The 22,366-nt window shown below is 35.4% G+C and overlaps 2 protein-coding genes across 4 annotated transcripts in view; both read right to left on the bottom strand.

Moving 5' to 3' along the window:
• Positions 1-5,561, bottom strand: part of hnf4a (hepatocyte nuclear factor 4, alpha) — a 34,147-nt gene extending 28,586 nt beyond the window's left edge. The window contains exon 1 of one of the 2 annotated variants that reach the window (XM_052092274.1): positions 4,960-5,561. In XM_052092274.1, the coding sequence (XP_051948234.1) occupies positions 4,960-5,008 (49 nt within the window). In that variant the 5' untranslated portion in view covers positions 5,009-5,561. Of the gene's footprint in view, positions 1-391; positions 521-4,959 lie in introns of those variants that run through there. The other variant, XM_052092275.1, reaches the window with a different exon arrangement.
• Positions 5,562-8,006: 2,445 nt separating this feature from the next.
• Positions 8,007-12,425, bottom strand: r3hdml (R3H domain containing-like). Of its 2 annotated transcripts, none has more exons than XM_052091978.1 (6): positions 12,283-12,425; positions 11,293-11,585; positions 10,536-10,654; positions 10,172-10,274; positions 8,797-8,912; positions 8,007-8,702 (listed from the first exon to the last, which is right to left on the bottom strand). In XM_052091978.1, the coding sequence occupies exons 2-6, from the start codon at positions 11,554-11,556 to the stop codon at positions 8,558-8,560; spliced, it is 747 nt and encodes a 248-aa protein (XP_051947938.1). In that variant the 5' UTR covers positions 11,557-11,585; positions 12,283-12,425; the 3' UTR covers positions 8,007-8,557. The 2 variants fall into 2 exon arrangements, with proteins under 2 accessions (XP_051947938.1, XP_051947937.1); XM_052091977.1 differs by having other exon boundaries at positions 11,293-11,590; positions 12,283-12,418.
• Positions 12,426-22,366: the final 9,941 nt, after the last annotated feature.

Below are 22,366 nucleotides of genomic sequence, written 5' to 3' on the forward strand. Positions count from 1 at the left end.
CTTAAAGCTAAAGTTTAAGAACTGATATATTTGAGTTATGATTCCAAATGTGACATTTCAAGCATGTTTAAGTAGGATCACTTGATTATTTTGTAAAAGTAAAAAATCAAGCTTAAGTTGAGTCAACCATTTTTATTTATTTATTTTAGCTTCTTTAGCATTCATTCAAGTTTCATTACAATTTCCTGCCAAATTTCAGTGAAACTCTTTTTCGTGTCTTGTTTCATCTTTTCAACAAACTGCAAGGAAATTGCACTGCTTTTCGTGAATGCCACAACAACAACTTTCTCCGTTTAGCAGATAAACTAACTGCAGGGCCTCCCTTCATAATCTTTTACACAGACTACTTTCACTAAAATAGTGAATCTATGCAGCCCTCACACTCCTGTACCTGGTGTGGTGTTGAAGTGCCCATTGCCATGTTCTTCATACATCCTGCACTTAGTGGTCCTGAGAGATGGCAGGCCCCTGCTCCTCAACCTCCTCCACACAACCGCCTGCCCATTCAGTCCTCTATGTGTATCTGTGAATGTGGGAGCCACTGTTCTCACTGCAACACACACGCTGACCAGCAACAACACCTAATCCCTTAATGCCTGTCACAATGAGATTTGATTGGGGGCTTGAGCACATGGCCTCTTAGTGTCAAGTGTACAAATCGCATAATTCATATCTCGCACTCCTAATGCTTCTGAACTCTACCACAAATGTATAGAAATCATAATATCTGTTCCAAAAGCATTGTAAGGTATCATAAGCGCATTTCCACTATGCAGCAAAATTACTCTGCCTTCTAAAGTACCTTATTTAGGCCAAATTCAGAGACAGATTTGCACAATGTACACATATTCTTCATGGATAAGGCCATCACAGTATGGATTGTGACAAGCTCCATGGAAAAATGTATCTGACTGGTGACGAAGGCAAGAGAAATGTCAATTCTAAATATATTTATAAAAATATTTTATTATTAAGTTAGTTAAAAAGTATAATTACAAATTTACTAGTTTAGCCAATATTTGTGTTTGGTATATATTTTATATGGTTATTACAGTGTCACTTGTTAGCTTAGCAATATGCTAATGTGTAACTCTATAGGAGTTAAAGGGACAGTTCACCCAAAAAATGAAAATTCTCTGATAATTTACTCACCTTCATGCAATCTGAGATGTGTATAACTTTCTTTCTTCTGAAAAACCCTTTTGAAGATTTGTAGAAAAAGATCCAGGCTCAGCAGGTCCTTAGAATGGGAGAGGATGGTGATTAGATTTTTGTAGGTCCAAAGAGCAATGATAGTCAGCATAAGAGTAATCCATCCTATCTCCAGTGGTAACACTAATGTCTTTTAAAGTGAATCGATCACTTTGTGTGCAAAAAACAACAATATTGAAGCACTTTTTAACTGTAAAAGATCAGATCCAGTCAGACGTTGACAGACGCGGACAGACACAAAACCAATGAGTCGAAGGAACGTGCCAACACGCTTGCGTCACAGGAGCACTTGGGTAACTTCTGCCATTCATCAACACCTGACTGGAAGCGATATTTCATAGTAAAAAGGTGCTTAAATATCTTTCTTTTTAACATACAAAGTGATCGATTCACTTTAGAAGACATTGATGTCACCGTTGGAGATAAGATGGATTACTCGTATGCTGACTTCCTATAAATATCTAATCACAATCCTCTCACATTCTAAGGGCCTGCTGAGCTTGGATCTTTTTTTTACAAATCGTCAAAAGTACTTTGCGGAAGAAAGAAAGTCAAACATATTTCAGAGTAAATTATCAGAGAATTTTCATTTTTGGGTTCTGCTGCTTTTTCTCTAGAGCACAAAAAACACAGCATTTTTTGTTTATGAACACCACATGTTTAGTTCAATCCAAAATCCTCATGTGCAGATCTTTTGTTTGATGCTTATAGTATGGAGGATGTGGATGTACTCTACATATTGAGGAGTCCAAAAGTCCACACTGAAAATATGTGATTCCAGATTTAAATTAAAGGTCATTAAAGGTCAGATTTCCTTGCTTCGATTGATGCACACAAGATGTTATTTGGAACATTCTCAAATCATGTTGGATAACATGGATCATCAGGTGTTGCATAAAATTGTGTAATTCAGGCCAGCACAAGTGCATGCTGTCATTAAATAAAAAGTGAAAATACGAAATACTGTGAAATTCAGATTTTCGTGTTTATTTAAACTATTATTATTATTTTTTTTACTTTTTAATCAAATTGTTATGCTGATCATTTGTATTGAAAAAAATAGTATTAATTAGAAAAATTCTAAATTGTATTTTCAGTAGTTGATTTTTGGACCCCATGATATCTTGTAGCCTATTTGTATTGTCCACTCTTATCCCAAGAGAGGTAAAAACTTGAGCAGGAAAAGATTGAACGTATAAAACATTCTGGAATATTGGATGAAATTGTCTAATTCCAGACCTGAACACCTCTCGAAACCTTGCTGCATACTAAATAGAGATCAGTTCTTCTGTGAGCAGGAGAAAGAAACTCTTCTGAAATTACTATTGATAAGGAACACATTTTTTAAAACTTAGATAAGAGTTTATTAAGGTGTGCTCCTTCTAGCAAAATTCCACTTAGTTTATATGGTTGTAACTTGTTGACTCTGGTTGCTGCTTGTTTTAGCCTTGAACAGCATCTGAATCAACAATGGTGCTACTGGGCCTAAACCACAAATTCATTTAGCATTTCAGGGCAAACAGAGGGCAGGGGGTGTTCAAGAGTGCTTGTTGTTTTTACTTTCGAGGGGGATCCTTCTAAATTTGCAGGGAAACTATTTGTGCTGTTTGTGACAATCAAGCAATTCATACATCCCAGTCCTCATATGCAAAGATACTTCCAAGGTTTATTCAGCTGTAATATTATATTTTCTTAATGATCATTCTAAAATGCAAGAGAGTCCCTTAGTATTTGACCTTTATAAAAGCATACTGATTGTGAATGATACAGTTATGAGAAAGTCACACCACACTGAAGCCTAAGCTTGCATTCATTTTTGTAAAATATCATAGTTGTATAAATAGGGAAAGTTAAAGCTAGCTGTTGTGGTTGCATAGAAAAATTATTGGAAATTATGACAATAAGATTATATGCGTTAACATGAGGCATTAGATATCATGAATCAACAACAATCATTTTTGTAGCATTTATTAATCTTGGTTAATGTTTGTATACTGTTGTTCATTGTTAGTTTATAATGCATTCATTAACTAATGTTAAAATATGCAACTTTTAATGTTAAAAGGTAACTCTTTAATGTTTAGGTAACTCTTTACAATAAGATTCTATTTGTTAACATTAGTACATTCATTAGTTATCATGAACCAACAATGAACAGAAAAAATTAAATTTTTTTACAGCATTTGTTCATGTTAATTTATGAAAATAATGCATAAACAAATGTTAACATATACTAATTTTAATTGAAAACAAAAACGAGAAGCTATATGTCAAAATCAACATTGAATAAGATTAACAAATGCTGTTCAAAGTATTGTTCATTGTTAGACCATGTTCATTACTGTAGTTAACAAATGTAAACAAATAAAACCTTATTGTAAAGTGTTATATAGAATGTATTAGCATGTGTAGAAATGAGCATTAACCAAGATTAATACTGTATATGCTGTACAACTATTTGTCATTGTTAGTTCATGTTAACTATTGAGTTATAATGAATATTATAATGATAATGTTTACAACTACATTGTAAGTGTTACCAAATGTAAAAAAAAGAAAAGAAATACAAATAATATAATGCTAATATACTTGTGCCATATTCTAAATAATTCTGTGTCTGCTGCTACTTGGATTTACCCCAGCAGTCCCTGACAGCATTCTGTGTCTACACACAAAACAAAAACCAGATAGACAAGAATAGCCATAAATACTCCACTAAGATCATGCAAATTTTGATATATGATTATAATGCTATACTTGTTTAACAAAATGTATCAAAAGACACTTTGATATGCTGAATTATGACATAAACTTCTTTATTGAATGATTGTTAGAAAGTACATTTCAAGTGCGCAAGCTACCAGTTGATGGCCACAAAGAGTTGACTGAAGCGGGTGTCGGTTTGTATGACACACTGAACAGAGATATGTCAAGTTTACTCAGATGTTTTGCATCCTATGTTGCTTAATGCAAAGCATTGTGCATCCATTACTAAAACTAATGATGACATGTCATCTTCTTATTCTTATTGATCACAGGTGGCCTACTGAATGTATGTGTTCATATTATTTTCTATGTACAAATTGACAATTTTAAAAAGGCAACCAAACGCTTACTTTAACTTTTAATTATATGTATAAGTTATGGGCCATTTTCAAGGTCTTGACATAAATAGTAGCATATAGTATTTTCATTCAATCACAAACTGATAAAAATGTATAGCTTGAATTTACTGTAAGTCACTTTGGATAAAAGCATCTGCCAAATGCTTGAATGTAAAAAAAGAAATCCATTGCCATGCAATGAAGGACTGAGATAGAATCAGAAGACTTTGTCTAGCTACATTAAACAGCTGTATCCTTAAGACAACATCATGTCCAGTTTGGTGTGAAGACTAAAGCTTTAGAGATCATCTATAATGCTCGCTTTGTTCCAGTACAGCACTTTATCCAGAATACACTGAGCCATTAAACCACAGCGGGGAAAAGAGGAACTTACGCCATTCTGTCCACACAATTAATCTCCCTGCTGCAAATAGGCCCTGTTTAGCACTCTTCATAGAGTTGCCACACCTCCCGTATTATGGTTGTGCATGAAAAGCTCTCACAAATGCTGAAGATAGCTACCATATTGGATTAAATGTCAGTGAACAAAATGTCCATTCAGCATCAGCAAGACACCACGGCATTCCACAATTTTTTTTTTCTGAAAGCTGTTATCTAAAGAGTGAAGAGATGGAGTACTTACCATATGGTAGATCCATATGGGTGTTAACCTGATTGTTAACATTGACCATGTTGGTTCCTCTGCTCCCCACAACTATTTGTAGTGTTTTTTTCTCTATTATGTTTAAAAGTTGAGGAATAAACACATATAAGTTTTGCACAGCCCACTGTGTTTCTGTGGAAGGTGTTGCTGGCGCAAGGGAAAGGCCGGTACTCCTGTTATCTTATTGATTTTCCTAATCTGGGCAAATGTGGGTGGAGAGGTTAAACAGTAACCAAGCTTGTATAGAGACCAATCCATATGACAGCTGTAGCTATGGTAACAGGATGATAGAAACTCAAATAGACAGTTTGTAATAATTTTTTATTCATTTCTGCAAGTCTGCATCTATTTTTCAACATTTGTCATATTTGTAATGGATTATTAATGGTAGGAAGTGCTTTGTTCAATTAGGCAACAGGGAAGGTGTGTGAGAAAAGAAAAGAGTGGAGAGTTTGCACATACTTATTTATGTATTCTGATTTGTCAGATTCCCATTACTTTGATAATAATTTGAGACAGTCATATCAGATGATTTCCTGTAATTATTTGTCATTTGCCATTTTCTTTCTGAAATTGAATTGCAGTTCAATAATTACATCAAGAGTCCCTTCTGGAATAATCTTGGCGCCTAACTAAAGTGGCTTGATTGAAATTGTAATCCCATGCCTGGTTGGGATAAAACTAGAAACCTTTGTTTGCAGATCAGATTCTTAACCATTAGAACACTTTCAATTTCAATTGTTTACTGCTTGTGTATAGACATGGGGTCATAAACTGCTTTAACTGTAAATTAACTGTCTTTTTTCTTCTAAAATAATGGATACAGTGTATTAGACTCAACAGCTTTTCCCACAAATATAATGTGATGCTTTCGGACAGAAGTATAGCATTACACAACTCTACTGTTGCTTTCACTTTCAAGTAACTTCATGGGAAAGTGGTTGTTTTGAAATTTTATATTCTTCCCACATTTGTCAAACTGCTAGGACATCAGGCATGGTCTCATAATATGAAATTACTAACAATACATGTTTGCAAAATTTTTTAAACTTAGGTCGTTGTACGCAATGCTGCACTTTCCTGGTGAAATGACCACTAGAGGTGCTACAACAACAGTGACTTTTATTCACATTCACATAATTCAAGTGTAAAATAGCATTTTATCAGTTTCTTCGCTCTGTTTCTTACAGAATGCTATGTTATGACAACAAAACACTTTTACTATAGCGCAAGACTTGCTAGGCAATACATTTTAGTGTTTGCATTACATACCCAACTACATTTACAAGCTTGTTCAAGTGCGATCAAATTGCACGGTAGCCCAACTGATACAGTGTTACACTTTCGAACCAAAAGACTGAGGTAAGATTCTTGAAGAGCATGCGAGTCAAGACGTGAACCAAAAGTGTCATAGAAGCTATTGCACTTTTCATCTCGCATTTGCTTTTTACGACACTATCAGTTTGGTTTATGTTCAAGGTTTAAGGTAGGGTGGTTGTTTTGTTGATTTAAACTCAATAGAGCGTTAACCTTAAAGGGGTCAATGTAATGAGGAATACATTTTTTTCTTGATATTTTGACATATAAGATGTTATTCTACTTTCAAAAGATACTGTCAATTTCAGAGCTCAAAACTTAATCCCCAATGCAATAAAAGCATTTATTGAAACTGCAAAAACGCCTCATTCTTCCATTTTGATGTGAACATCAGTGCAGGATGATACTGTATGTGTGTGCGTCATGTAGATGAGTCTTCATTTTATTTCTGCGTGGATTATATGTTTTTTGCTTGTGAACCAGTCACAGTTTGATTCAAGCTTTGCAAAGGAACTGTTATTGAAGGATTGGGCAGTTAAAAACACTATTGGACCCGATCGCAAAACTGTAAGTAAACTGTTAATCTAATCATGAATTTTTCAAATGTTTGATAGTTTATAATGTAATATATTTGGATGCAATGTGTTGGATGTTCATTCCGTGTAAACTCAGAATTTTTGTTTAATAATTATGCGGAATTGTTCCAGCTAAGTTTAGAAAATGGCTGTATTTGAAGGGATACACAATGTTAGCCAATCATAACAGTAGGTGTTTACCAAAACTGAGCGTTTCAGACAGAGGGCCAGAGACATGGTGGAAAATTATTAAATATTACTAAATTATGACTGTTTTCGTGGAGGAAAAAATCTTTACAAACATCATCAGTGGACCCCAGGGAAGATAATACAATTATTGAAAAAAAAAGAATACGTCATGACCCCTTTAAAATATTTATCTGTTTTTCATTTCACATTTGCTTATATGACACTATTGGTTAGGTACATAAGGTTTAGGTTTAGGGAGGAGAGGTAGGTTTTTGTTTATTTAAAATTCAATAGACCATTTACCTAAAAAACCTCATCTGTTTGGGAGACAATTTTACTAGCTTTTAGCATCACACTGTCAACATTTTTAATTTTGTGCATCCATTAGTCTTATTATACTGTAATGTGCATATTAAAGAGCCAACTGATTGAGGCCCTATGTCCCTACATTACTTATTTCAGACATATTCCATGTTTTATTATTCATCCAAATGATTGCAATTACCTCTTAAGTATTCCCAGTACTTTACATTGGATTGGAGACAGTTTTCCTGCTCTTGTGTTTATGGCTTAAAATAATTTTTAGTTCTGGTTTACAGCATATCTTGATTGTATAGATGAATTGAGCACATTAATGAGGTCTAGGACTATAATTGCACTGTCTTACAGGAGATACACTTAAATAAATAAAAAATTGCTGTAAATTATAAATTATTCTCTGATAGGTGGTTATTTCTTATGCCATTGGCTATGTGACTACTGTGAAGGTGTTGGCAACAGCCTGCAGGAGACATACATGTGTTATGAGAGAAAATGTAAATAAAAGGTATGTTTTTATGAGGACAAATGTGTTGACAATGTAGTCATGTCCTCTGCATGAAATGAGTGCAGTACATATTTCGAAAAGATAGTAACTTGGAAACCAGTGAACACAATACTTTTCCCAATCTAAAGAAAGTTTATTACCTGCACAAAAAGGCAGAATAAAAGAAAGTGCTTAACTCTCAATGTGAATTGTCATTGCGATACAATTAACAGCAAAACAGATAGGTAAAACAGTGCAAACAGTCCATGGCATTGGAAAAGAAAAACGATGAACATGAAAACAACACAAAGAAGATAAAAAGAAACATACAAAATGTATCAGAAATAAGGGTTGATGACACAACAGTTGACTTAATGTGGTCATTAGTGATCAATGGACCAACTTTTGATTCATTGCACATTTTACAGCAGTTCAGTGCTGTTCAGTTGTTTAAGATATCCACTGAATAATTTGCTTCTTGAAGAAACGCATCATAAAATGTATGTTTTAGTGGTTATCTATTACTGTATATAAGAACATTTTTAATAAACATGCATACACCTTACACCATAAAGTGAAATATGTACCTTATAGTTATAGCTCATTTGTAAAAGATGTTTCTTTAAATGATTTGATTTATAATAATGGAAGAACTTTTTTTTTTTTATGTTTCTTGCTGATTGTGAACAATTTATAAGCTTTTGAAATCATTTACGTTTTTTCTGGATTTTGATCTAGAGTCACACTGGTTTTTATTGCATGAACCTCCATAACTTGAAGGGCATGCAGAGCATGGTTTTCCTGACTTATATGGAGCCTCTCCTACCCAGTTACCCCTAGAACAAAAGTAGCAATATGAGGGGATTTTATTAATTTCATTGTGATTACGCATTATGCCTTAAAATTATTTTGATACAGAATTATTCTTACTTGATAGAATAGTTGCAAACCAATAAGGTGGCTTGTTTCCACATACTCCCAAACACATATATGTTTGAACACCTGTTGATAGCACACCCAATCTTATTGCTGCTGGCCCACACCATCTGAAACACAGCCATTACTAATATTAATGTCCTACATATCACTGAGTTATCATTGAAATATATTGTATGTTAAATTTATATAACAAGATAAACCAAAAATTGCTTATTTTTGCTCAGATACACTGGTGGCCAAAAGTTTGGAATAATGTACAGATTTTGCTCTCATGGAAAGAAATTTGTACTTTTTTAAAGTGGCATTCAACTGATCACAATTTATAGTCAGGACATAAATTTTTCATAAAGTTTGTGCAGATACTCAAGTAACATTTCGTCCCACACTTCCTGTAGCACTTGCCATAGATGTCTTGTCGAGCACTTCTCACGCACCTTACAGCCTAGCTGATCCCACAAAACCTCAATGGGGTTAAGATCCAAAATACTAGTTTCCAATTATCTGTTGTCCAATGTCTGTGTTTCCCAGACCACTCTTTTTGTTTTTCTGTTTCAAAAGTGACTTTTTCTTTGCAATTCTTCCCATAAGGCCTGCACCCCTCAGTTTACTCCTTACTGTTGTACATGAAACTGGTGTTGAGTGGGTAGAATTCAATGAATCTGTCAGCTGAGGACATGTGAGGCGTCTATTTCTCAAACTAGTGACTCTGATGTACTTATCCTCTTATTAAGTTGTACATCTGGCCTTCCACATTTCTTTCTGTCCTTGATAGAGCCAGTTGTGCTTTGTCTTTGAAGACTGTAGTGTACACCTTTGAATGAAGTCTTCAATTTTTGGTAATTTAAAGCATTGTATAGCCTTCATTCCTCAAAACAATTATTTACTGATGAGTTTCTAGAGAATGCGGTTCATTTTTTGCCTTTTTTGGCCTAATATTGACCTTAAGACATGCCAGTCTAATGCTTATTTTGGCAACTCAAAAACAAACACAAAGACAAAGTTTGCTTCATTTAACGAACCAAATAGCTTTCAGCAGTGTTTAATATAATGGCAAGTGATTTTCTAGTACCAAATTTGCAATTAAGCATGATTACTAAAGGATAAGGTGTTGGGGCGATGGCTGCTGGAAATGGGCCCTGTCTAGATTTGACCAAAAATTTCTTTTTTCAAATAGTGATGGTGCTGTTTTTTACATCAGTAATGTCCTGACTATACTGTGTGATCAGTTAAATGCCGCTTTGGTGAATTATAGTCCCAATTTCCTTCTGAAACAGCAAAACCTGTACATTATTCAAAACTTTTGGCAACCAGTGTAGATCAACTGACAAAAGGGTTTGTAAAATGCTTATTGATTTTGGAGACACACCTGGGTATAGTGTGAACAAACAACTCCACTGCATCTGTTGGGGTGGGAGAAAGAGTGTCTTTCATCGTACCAGGATCGTACCAGCTCAATGACTGATCTGTACCTGCAAGAGGAACTAAACTGTACCATTAATTGTCTTCCCCATGATGTCAGTATGATAATTACAAGCATATTCAGAATATGATAACACTACATATAGATTTGAATCAAAATTGACAGATGGGATCATTCCATGCTAACAGTAAATGGAAAGATTTGCCACCTAGCCTTGTACATATATAATATATATATATATATATATATATATATATATATATATATATATATATATATATATATATATATATACATATTTGTAATGTACCTTCCAGAGATGATGGACAAGTTCTGTCCTGTATGCCGCAAAATATGGGGTGGTCCATGATCCCACATGCACTGAGAAGCCCAAGACTCTGCAGATTTAGCCAGTCTCTCATCCCACACCTTGCCAAGGAGAAAGAATGGATTATAAAAATAATTAATTCAGTTAAATTGAGGGGCAACCACACACTGTCTTGAAATGTTGCCTTCAGGGGGGAAAAAAAAGAATACAAGTTTATCTTTAATCGTTTAGTATGCAACGTACAGTACGTACACAAAAACAGTGAACACAGTTTTTGCAACATATAAACACAAATAATAATAATAATTAGTATTATTAATAATATTATTAAAACTAAAATAATAATAATAACAATAACAACAATAATTATGATTAATTAAACAAAACAATAATGATGATGATTATCATAATAATTATCATAATTATAATAATATTTTTATTATTATAAATAACAGTAATTGATGATGATAAATAATAATAATAATAACTAAAGAATGATAATAATTATAAAATGTAATTATTACTACTAATAATAATGAACAATAATAATAATAACAACAGTTTTCTCAGCATAGAAACACAAATTATAATGATGATGATGATGATGATAATCTCAATAATATTATTATCATTATTATTATTACTATTATTATTTATTATACTACCAGTAATAATCATAATAATAATGATTCGTAGTAGTAGTATATTTGTTACTACAACAATACCCCCCCCCACCTACCATGTATTCCATATTGGCTGCTGGTGGAAAGACCTGTGAGCGAACGCGGTTGTGATAATCCAGTATTGCCATCATATCTCTGCGGGAGATGTAGCGTTTCCGTCGTGCTCGAGATGCACTGATGTCGCTGCTGTTCCTCACGTTCAGCGGAGCCACAATGGAAACCTCATCTGGTGAGCTGTTGACCGCCAGTGATGCTGTCGTGCATGGCAATGACCACAAGGTGACAGCAAATAACAAATGAGCCCATGCCAAATTCATCATTCAGCCTTCTGCCAGGTAGACTACAGGTGCTGTACTTTTGAAAGAAGAATTCTGTGTCATCAGTTGCCCACTCCATTACTATAATACAGTAAAATATTACTAAAACTTAGTGATGAAACAGTCCCTGCAAACTACAGCTTAGTGCAGTACATAGCAGCTTAATCATGCCATTTCTGAACTATGCTAAACGATAACAGATCTGAAGCAGTAACCAAAGCAATGCACGATGATATGACTGGATATAGTAGCAAACTAATAGACAGGACACTTTAAACAAAAGCAAAAATAAATATATCAACATATTGCCATCATTAGCAGGTAACCTGATGTGTCAAACGGTACAAATTGAAGAAATACAAAAAAGACTGTATTTGTTTTCCCAGATTTTTTTTTGTAAAAATACTAAATGACTGTGTTTTGACAGCATAGCTTCACTATTCATACCATCACTTATCAATATATCTAATTATTCTTCTCAAATGGATAAATTGCAAAAAGAAGAAAAAAAACGTACAATTTACAATGATTAAAAAATCATAACTGTCATACAACGATTTATACAAGGTCACAACAGTCCATTTAATTCCCTCACTAGACTTCAAAGTTATTATTTATATGACTGTCTGTATCAGCAAAGACTGTCAAATAAACTTATATTTGAAAACATTAGAAATTATTTCTAATCAAATAATTTTTTGTATTTCAAGAGAATATTATGGTATATACTTATGAATGTTTTCGTGCAGTCTGAAGAGAGCAGGAGTCTTCAGCTGGAGTGGTCTTCACAGCACAAACCTTGACAAGTGATTGCAGCACTTTCGCACAGCCCGGAGAACAGCAGCTGAATAGATCTCCACTTAAACTCTGGCTTTTGCAAACAACTTCATTGACATGTGTGACAGGGAACTTTAACTGGGCCAACTCTCTGAAGCTCTTTGACGTAGAAGAAAAGCCCTTGTCTCTTATTCTACCCCCAACCTTAAAAGCTTAACTGTTTGGCCAGCTGGCCTCCAGGCTAGTGTTAAGCTGGTCTAGCTAGTCTCTCAAGGGTTCCAAAACCCATTTAAAACCTTTAACACAGACCAGCCAAACCAACTTGGGCAGGTTGGGACACCAGTTGGCCGACCAAGTTGGCTGACCATCTTAACATCAGCTTTGGAAAGTTACTTCAGCTTAATCAAACCACCTTAGCTAGTCTAAGCAGCTTAAACCTGTGTTTTCATTTCTTATGGTATATAGCATCCTTTGAACAGCAGCATATACTGGTAAGTTATATGCTAACAACAAAATACCATACATTATTTGTACAGTAAATGGTCTGCACTTATATAGCACCTTTTTAAACTTAGTGGTAATCAAAGCACTTTACACTGCATCTCATTCACCCATTCACACACACATTCACACACCAATTGCCATGCAATGCACTAGCCTGTCATTGGGAGCAACCCAAGGACACTTCGGCATGTGGAGTCATGTGGGCCGGTTATCAAACCACCAACCCTGCGATTAGTGGAGAACCCGCTCTACCACCTGAGACACAGACGGTGAGCCACAACCGCTCACAGTTAAATTGAATGGAAATGAAATCATATCAGACATTTACATATCAGTTTATTAATGATGAATGCCATTTATTAGCAGCTGTAGGCCCCTCATATTCAAGCTTGTGCATTGTAAATGGCACACATCATTCAGAATGCAAATACATGAAGTGGCATCAAATTGTAAATCTTAATCAAAACATATGGCTTTTTACAAATTGTTGATACTTGTCAATAAAGTTTGCTATTATTTGTTCTTTTAAATCTTTTAAATCTTTGGTTGGCATGGGCCTTAATATTCCTTTCAAAATTAATTATTATTCAACAAAACAAATTGAAAAAGCACAGGCAAGGATATTGTTAAAGGGAGGGAATGGCTCTATTAATCAAAGGCCAACTTATAAAGTCATAGCCAAGACAGCACATTGTCCCAGCTGTGTCGGATTCCATGAAGGATGTGTAATATCTCCGGTCTTTGGGCAGTGCCAATGTACACACCACAACTTTCCTGAACAGGGTCATTGAGAGCACTGAGTTTCAGATTCAGTAATATGGGAGAGTTATGTTTAATATTTGCCTCAGCAAAATATGTCAATAAAATCATTTGTATTATTACCCAGTAATGTAATTGTATATATGCCACAATTGTTATAGCTTGTTTTACCTGCAATATAAAGGAAAACTATGGAAATATAGCTGGGAGTTTCTTCGAATTTGGACTAGCCCTGTGTACTTAAAGAAAGCAATGTATCGTTAAAACATTTTACACACACTCAAATGTCATTACCCTAACTTAATTGAATTATAAAAAGTTTTTACACATAATTAAATAAGTCAGTTTCATTGAGACAACAAAATATTTTTTTTTTTATAAAATAACACTTAATCTCCACATACAGTCCCATGCAAAGACGAATCTGCCCAATTCCAGCCTAGCTGAAGCACCTCCACCTAATGTTAGACGGAGACCTGGAGAGGCCTTCGAGCTACAGTGTCTAACACCTACTGTGAAATTTGGTAGAGCATCGTGATGGTCTGGGGGTGCTTTAGCAAGGCTGGTATCAGGTAAATTTGTCTTTGTGAAGGACACATGAATCGCTTGGTGAGGTTTACAAATTGAGCCCATCTGTAGCATACCAGCTGGCTCCCATTACACTGGCGAAGGTCCTTGCTGACTTTATTGTGTGGAAACAATCCTTCGGGACAGTTTCTGGATGAATCTGCATGTTCTCTGCATGATCTAAGTCCCTCATCTCATCTGTTGTTGATTGCTCAATTGTAAACATCTTAGTCTCAGATCATGCCCTGGTGAGTTTAGAAGTTGTGGCAGACTGAGGACGGCAGTGCGAGAGAGAGAGATTTACGGACAGCAGTCCAACACCTTTGTGTGTTTGTATTTTTGGTTTAGTTTATAATTAAAATATTATTTATATAGTCAAGCCGGTTCTCACCCCCTTTACAGAGGCGTTGCCACATTCAGAGAAAAATAAATCATATAGTTGACGCTTTAATGTATCCCTTATGCAAAATCCTGAATTTCAACAAACATTAAAGGCCAAAATCAATGTTTATATGTAGACCAACTGGTCCTCAGTATCCTCTGTGGGCGTGGCTTGGGAGGCACTTAATGAGGTTCTTAGGGGTCGGATAATAAAGTATGCCTCATTCATCAACAAATCCAAAGCACAAGAAACTGTGGAGTTGGAAGAGAATATTAAAAGTGCCGAGGTAGAGCTGAAGCACCGAATGACATCTAATTGATTGAAATTCAGATATAATACTATTTTGTCATGGAAGGTGGAGTTTTGGCTATTCATGGCAAGACAGTCATACTTTGAGTCGGGGTACAAAGCGGGGAAGCTTTTGGCTAGATATATAAACAGAGAGAGTCTTTTTCTACCATTCCCTCAATTAACCTGCTGGTGGTGAAATATTTACCTCGGCCTTTGATATTAATAACGCTTTTAAAGAATTATATCTTGATCTCTATAGTTCAATGTCTTCATCTACTGATGAAGATATTAGACATTTTGTGGAACCATTAGAACTCCCTAAACTGACAACGGAGCAAAACTTTTTCTTTATTCTGAGATAACTTTGGAGTAGCTTGGCTGGGTAATTAAGGCCTTTCCTGCCGCTGAATTTTTTTGATTTTATTCTATAGAACTGGCTACAATTTTGTTAGAAGTTTATCTGGAATCATTAAAGAATGGAAAGATTCCACCAACCATGACACAAGCCCGGATCAGTCTGATTCTTAAATAGGACAAAGATCCAAGCAAGCGTGTGTTACCATAGAAATCTCCCTGATCCAGCAAGATTTTAAAATATTTTCAAACATTTTGGCTAACCGATTAAGTAAAGTTATGACATCTCTTATACATATAGATCAGGTTGGTGTTATTCGGGCTGCAGCTCTTCTGATAACATTAGACATTTCATCAATATCATGTGGTCAGTGGCGAATGATCTTGCCCTGGAACCATTAGCCATGGTGGGAGATGTGGCGGATAAGCTTTTTCTTTACGCAGATTATATTTTATTATTAATCTCCGAACCTACTAGATCTCTGCCTTGCCTCTGCAGAATTATCAGTTCCTTTTCTAAGTTCTCGGGATACAGAGTTAGTTGGTCTTAATCCAAAGATTTGGCTCTGACAGTGTACTGCCCAGTAACAGCTTTTCAGCCGGGCACCTTCCAGTGGCCCAAACAGGGCATTAAGTATTTGGGTTCATTTTGACCCTTTAATAAAAACGTTTTCGAGCGATGTGGGCAGGTGGGCTTTATTACATTTATCTATTACTAGGAAGGTTAATGTTATTAAATTAATTGTATTCCAAAAATACCTGCTACAATCTCTCCCTATAGATGTCCCCCTCTCTTATTTCAAGCTATTTGATAGCATATCGAAGTTCTTCATTTGGAATGGTAAATGGGCTAGGCCTACCCAAGATTTAGTTTTATTATTATGCATTCGGTCTCAGACATTTGGCGCATCGGTCGCTTCCACCTGAGAGAGACCCTCCCTGGTTTTGTATTGAACAGGAAGTTCTTGCCCCTGTTTCGCCAATGCAAAGCCTTTGGAAGTGGTGATTACTGAGAGTGTAAAATGAGAAAGAAAACCCATATACTTCAGAAAACGAGAACTATGTCCTCAATCCCTCAAAGTCGGCATGAAATGAAAATTCACCCCATATATTTTCTAAATGCATGTTGTTGATCTTATTGTGAACGATTCCTCCTTGCATATGTTTTTATTTTTATTTTCGTAATTTTTTTGACATCGTAATCTTTAATCAAATTGTAATAACTCAATCTTTCAGTGAAACGACAGACTACACTGTGGTGACGTATGCAGGACTTCTCCAATCATTTAGCTTAAACCCTACACCTTTCTTATAAATACCACAACCTTGCTTAGTGTTAAACAAAGCATCAGTCACAAGTTGGTGTTCCCTAGTTCCTTCAAAATTAGCATTCCTTAACCCAAACTTCCTTGTTACGGTTCAGCTGGGTTGAATTTACATTTCGAATGAGGAGGAATAACGGTAAAAATACGGTTGTGTTTGAGACATTTCACGCCAGAATTGCTAAGGTGATCACTAATAAATGCAATGTTTCGGATGCCTCTGGAATTTATTTATATTTTTAAATGCAATTATCTTGAGATGCGCAGCATGAGTAAATGTTTTTTTTTAAATATTTAGTGCATTGTGATTTAAAACTTTAATATATATCTTTTACTCGCTAATTTTTCAATGGCTACAACCTCTTCATATGCAAAGACTGTGATGTTCTTGTGCGTTTATGTTGTCAGTTTGATCATAAATGTGTTGAGATTTCAATTTCACCGATAGCCGTCTTTGTCCACTGCAAACTCGCATTCACATCTGCTTCCATTCCACTATGCAAAAGCCATATTTACAGAATACAATCAACAACCAATGGATAAACTCAAATCCCCGGCATACATACTTTCACTCAGAAATATGTCACAATACGGAAGTAAAGTTGGTCGCAACGTCCGTTTCATGCCGACTTAAATTATTTTAGCAAAATGTTTTATTCACAATGCTAGAGTCACTCAAAAAAAGGATTAAACAGAAACCTTGTAAAAACTATATCTTAAATGTTTAAAGCTATTTACATTTATGTGATTGCCCTTTTATTAATTATATTTATTTATTTATTTATTTGTGATTTGTATATTCTAATTTGTTGCATTGTCTAAACTACTTGCATTTTTTATTTTTCTACTTATTTTCATTGCTGCAAATGCACATAAAAATTAAGGTTTCTGCATCTGCAGTCAAATGACTTTTTTTAAATTATTTAGGACATGTGCAAAGGATTGTGGGTGATTGAAGGCCACGAAGGATACACCCAAAATGCAAAATGAGGCTGCCTTCCAAGGGTCCTCACAATTGAGATGGCCTTCGACAGTGATGATGTGGCAGCTGAGATATCCAGCCTAACAATTTATTCCCATTGAGAAGCAATTTTAATTAGACCTATATTTTACAAAATCTTATCATTTTAAGAAATATTTAACAGTGACAGTCCTTGAAGTTGAATAAAATTCCAGTAATCCTTTAATGAAAAGAACCATTTTTTAGTCTTCCTGGTGATTACATTTATGCTAGTACCATGCCGCACAGTTATTTTACAGGTTACATCTAATGTAAGTATTGAATAGTCCAGTGTTATAACAATTTAGTGAAAATATTGCATATTGCGATATATATGTAAATATTGCATATTGCGATATATATGTAAATATTGCATATTGCGATATATATGTATATATCTTACTAATTATAATATTGTGCGATAACATCATTTTAAAATACAATAAAACAATGAAGCCTTGAAAATAAATACCTCTTCTTTGCTTCTTTTTAACATCAATAGAAACTTCTAAAGTTAGCAGTCATCGTCAAACTGCCAAGGTTGGCAGGTTAAGGTTCATCTTGAGGCCTTTTTGGAAGACTTTCTGTTGACTTACTGTGCATTGCAAAAAAAAGCAGCAACTTGTTCTCTAGACACACATATGATGTAATTCTGAACACACATGATATTACAGCCCTTTAGTGTTACAGTTTGTCTTTGAAGACAACATGCATATCATTTTCAAATGTTTAGTAATTTTATGGACATGACAATATTGTAAACATTGTCCTCAGGGTCAAATGTTTAACAGCTCTATGTGCTAATATGACCGATGCAGAATTCCAAGCTACAGTGAGCTCTTGTGAAGGGTAACATTTATAAATAGCTATACGCATTTTTCTGTCAATTCTGTCACATACTTAATAGTGCTGTGATCACACATCAAAGGAGGAGATAAATGTTGAGCAGAAATATAAAATGAATCACTCACAACATGTGGAAGCAGTCCACGGACAATCTAGCAGATATAACTGCATATTGTTTTATATGTTTTTATAAGGGTTATAATGTACAATTGGGACCCACTTTATATAAGGTGGCCTTAACTACTATGTACTTAACCATTTGATACAATGTACTTATTATGTACTGTACATACATATTGTTACATTGTAATTACATTTAAAGTACTTGCATTTTATTTCATTTGTAGTTACACTGTTAACTTTACCCTAATCCTAACCCTACCTTTACTCCTACCTGTACCTCAAACTCAGTAGCAGCAAATTTGGGAATATTCCAGAACTACATGTAGTTAAACAGTAAATACATAGTCTTGTATGTATTAATGTAAGTACATAGTAGTTAAGTTCATCTAATATAAACTGAGACCTACAGCTGATACTTTCTATGAATCAATGTTCAATACTTTATTCAATGTCTTCTTTAATATTTATCTATCTCTCTGTCCATTTGTCAGTCTGTCATTCACATGATGGTAACCTTGGCTACGCCTCATTCATGCTTCTTCTCTACATTGTGGGATGGAGAGAGACGAAGTGTAACTTAAAAAGGAGCACAGCTGTGCCATTGTCCACTCTGCAGCAATGAATAGGGCAGTCAGGTCTTTCTTTGCATGAAGCACATCATTTATCATAAATCTGGGGCTCCCCATTCCCTGCTGTTGTTTAATGCTCAATTTCTCATGTCAGCAGTCCAAACTTTGTTTTGGCAGCCAGAAAACAAATTTGTTTTGTGATGCTGTTGGATAGTTTTGAGGGGAACAGAAACAATGGGCTTGTTCTGACCACAGGTTACTGGAATCACCATATCATTAAATATTTTCCCATAATTATTTCTCACTCAACCAGCTGGATCCAGCACCATTCCTGCTTCGTGTTGCACTCCACTGCTACATGTCGCTGAATGATGATGACTGAATGCAGCCGGTGCCAGCTAAACATCACTTCAGACTTCAGAGGATGAACTGATGCCAACTCCAACTATAAGACATGGGATACTGCATATGCCATTGTCTGAACCTTGGATTTAGGATGGACCACATCGAACTTCACCAAAATTACCGTCCAGGTTGAACTGTGCTTCACATCCCTGATCTCTGCCTGCATCACCTCGGTCTTTTGATGGACTACACTCTTGAAATGGAATGCATAGACTAACAATTGCCAACAAAAGCCTTCATCAGCCAATTAACAAGGACAATTTTATCTATGTGAACTTCTGCAGTTAATCCAGGATGGACTTCAAAGACATTGGTCATTAATCTTACAGTTCATACAAAATCGATGTTTAAACACTGACCCTTAACACTTATTTAAATAATTTTAAACCATGACTTTAACTATACATAAGTAATATTTACATTATATTCATGATGTTAGCCAGAAGTGAACTTACTTGACTTGACTCATTTACTCATAGATTTACCACATACAGTGTCAAGAAAAAAGTATGTGAACCCTTTGGAATTACCTGCAAATATGTATAAATTTGTCTTACAATAATGAAGAAACACAATTGTTTTGCACTAAAAACACACAAATTATTGTATTGTTCTTGTACATATTGAATACATCATTCAAAATTCACAGTGTAGGTTGGAAAAAGTACAGCATGTGAACCCCTAGGCCAGTGGTTCCCAAACTTTTTACAGTGGCGTACCCCTTCAAACATTCAACATCCTTTTGCATACCCCCTCTCTTACAAATCGATAAAATTCACACAAGGGCTGTGTCTCATTTGGAAGGCTGCATGCTACGTAGGACGCGTGCGTCCTTTGAAGGCTGCAGTATACCGAGTGTCCTCCTTTAAACAAGCCTTGTTTAAACAAGATGGCCTTTGAAGAACAAATGGAATAGCATGCCACTCTTTAACAAGCGCCAGCGCTTTGAGTGAGAAGGGAACAAAGTCCCTTTAGAAGGGAATTTATGAGGTAAATATATTTTTTTACAGGTGCACTTTTAGTCTAATACTTTATTGTAATTATATATTAATATAATTATACATATACTCTGCCCCATCTACCGAGATACTTCAACTTGGGGAAGTAACATTACTTGCATTTGAAGCAAAGAATTGTGGGTTTTGAGTGCCCACGAAGGATACACCTCATGCATCCTCTGAACTCCCATGAAAGAAGGTTGCATTCGAAGGCTGCATTTGGAGTGTCCTACTCGCTTTTATGAAACGAGACGGCCTCTATGACGTATGCGGCCGACAAATACGACCTCCAGAGGACACAGCCTTCCAAACGAGACATAACCATGGTCATTTGAAAATATGTCTATTTAACACAATTATCTTTGTAAAACAACTCCCTTATTTTAAACATGTTATATATTTACATGTTTTGTACATGTTATATTAATCATATACATACTGAATAAATGGCTTATCGATTGAGATGGGAATGCTAGATATGATGTAACAGCATAAACTCCCCCCTCATCATGTTTCGGTATACAAGAATAGCGTTCGGTTCTGTGCCTGGAATTACGTATCATTGCAGGTAGTAATTCAAGCATTGAGGGTAAGTGTCTGCAAATGCGAAATCAGCTCAAGGTGCTTTTTTATGTCACATTGACACTGTTAGAAAAGTTGAGCTCATTTGCTGAAAAAACATCATGCAACAATGTAAAAACAGGTCTCTATCGTGTGAGCAAATGTGATCGAAAATTACTGAGTGTAAATATGGAAAATTATTTGGTGGCGCTGAATGTATGACACCTGTCATCAAAGCTTATGAACTTATACCATCAGAATCAAAACTCCCTTAAATACAAATTACGTTTTAAACTGCGAAAAAATAAATAAAACTAAAACATTAAGGTACTTTACTTGCCATAACTAAGGTACGTCCCCTAGCACTGGGCTGGGCTGGCGAAAAAAAAGATACTTGTGTGACGCACGACGCATGAGTAGATGTATTGCATATTTTTCTGACCTTTATGACAACCATTTTGGTGTTTCTACACTAGAGGGCACACAAAATAATTTTTGCCAGTGAGAAATACACTAACTGGGTTTGAATGTTATTTTAGACTCTGATGAAGTTGAAAGAACGGTAAATCTCAGAATGTTTTTCACATACCCCCATTGTCACCTCACGTACCACCAGGTTTGGGAAACACTGCACTAGGCTAATAATGTCAACAAATGCTAATTGCAGTCAGGAGTTGGCATATTTGGCATCCAATTAATGAACGAGATTTGAGGTGTGGGTTAGAGCTACTTTCACTCATAAAAAGCACTTAAACATTTTGAGTTTGCTAATCAAAAGAATCATCCCCTGACATGGACCAATCCTTGCAAAAAAGAGATCTCAGAAGACCTACAATCAAGAATTGTTGCTTTGCATAAAGCTTGATTATAACATTTACAAAGGGTTACAAAGTTATCTAGAAGAAATTAGATATATTCATCTGTCCACAGTTAGACAAATTGTCTATAAATGGAGACGATTTAATACTGTGGCTACTCTCCCTAGAAATGTCCATCCAGTCAAGATGACTCAAAAGGCACACAGCATAATGCTCAAGGAGTTAAAAAGGAACCCTAAGGTGACAGATAAGGATTGAAGGAATCGTTGAAACTGGTTAACATCTCTGTTCATGAGTCTTCTCTATGGAAAACATTAAACAGGCATGATGTCCATGGCAGGACACCACGCCGCTGCTTTCCAATAAAGAGATTTCTGTGCGCCTGAAGTTTGCCAAAGACCACATTGACACTCCACATTACTACTGGAAACATTTTTTGTGGACTGATGAAACTAAGGCTGAATTTATCGGGAAGATGACACAGCACTGTGTATGGTGTAAAAAGGCCACCGCATACTAACATGAAAACATCATACC

The sequence above is a fragment of the Xyrauchen texanus genome, chromosome 25, assembly GCF_025860055.1.
Source record: "Xyrauchen texanus isolate HMW12.3.18 chromosome 25, RBS_HiC_50CHRs, whole genome shotgun sequence".
In the NCBI taxonomy this organism is placed as follows: domain Eukaryota; kingdom Metazoa; phylum Chordata; class Actinopteri; order Cypriniformes; family Catostomidae; genus Xyrauchen; species Xyrauchen texanus.

Bases quoted from the DNA above. Each gene is read 5' to 3' on its own strand.
- r3hdml (XM_052091978.1), bottom strand. From the start codon at position 11,556: ATGATGAATTTGGCATGGGCTCATTTGTTATTTGCTGTCACCTTGTGG. The intron at 10,275-10,535 runs GTACATTACAAA...TTCCTCTTGCAG, and splicing joins TTGTCCATCATCTCTGGAAG to GTACAGATCAGTCATTGAGC. The intron at 8,703-8,796 runs GTAAGAATAATT...CTTTTGTTCTAG, and splicing joins GTTTGCAACTATTCTATCAA to GGGTAACTGGGTAGGAGAGG.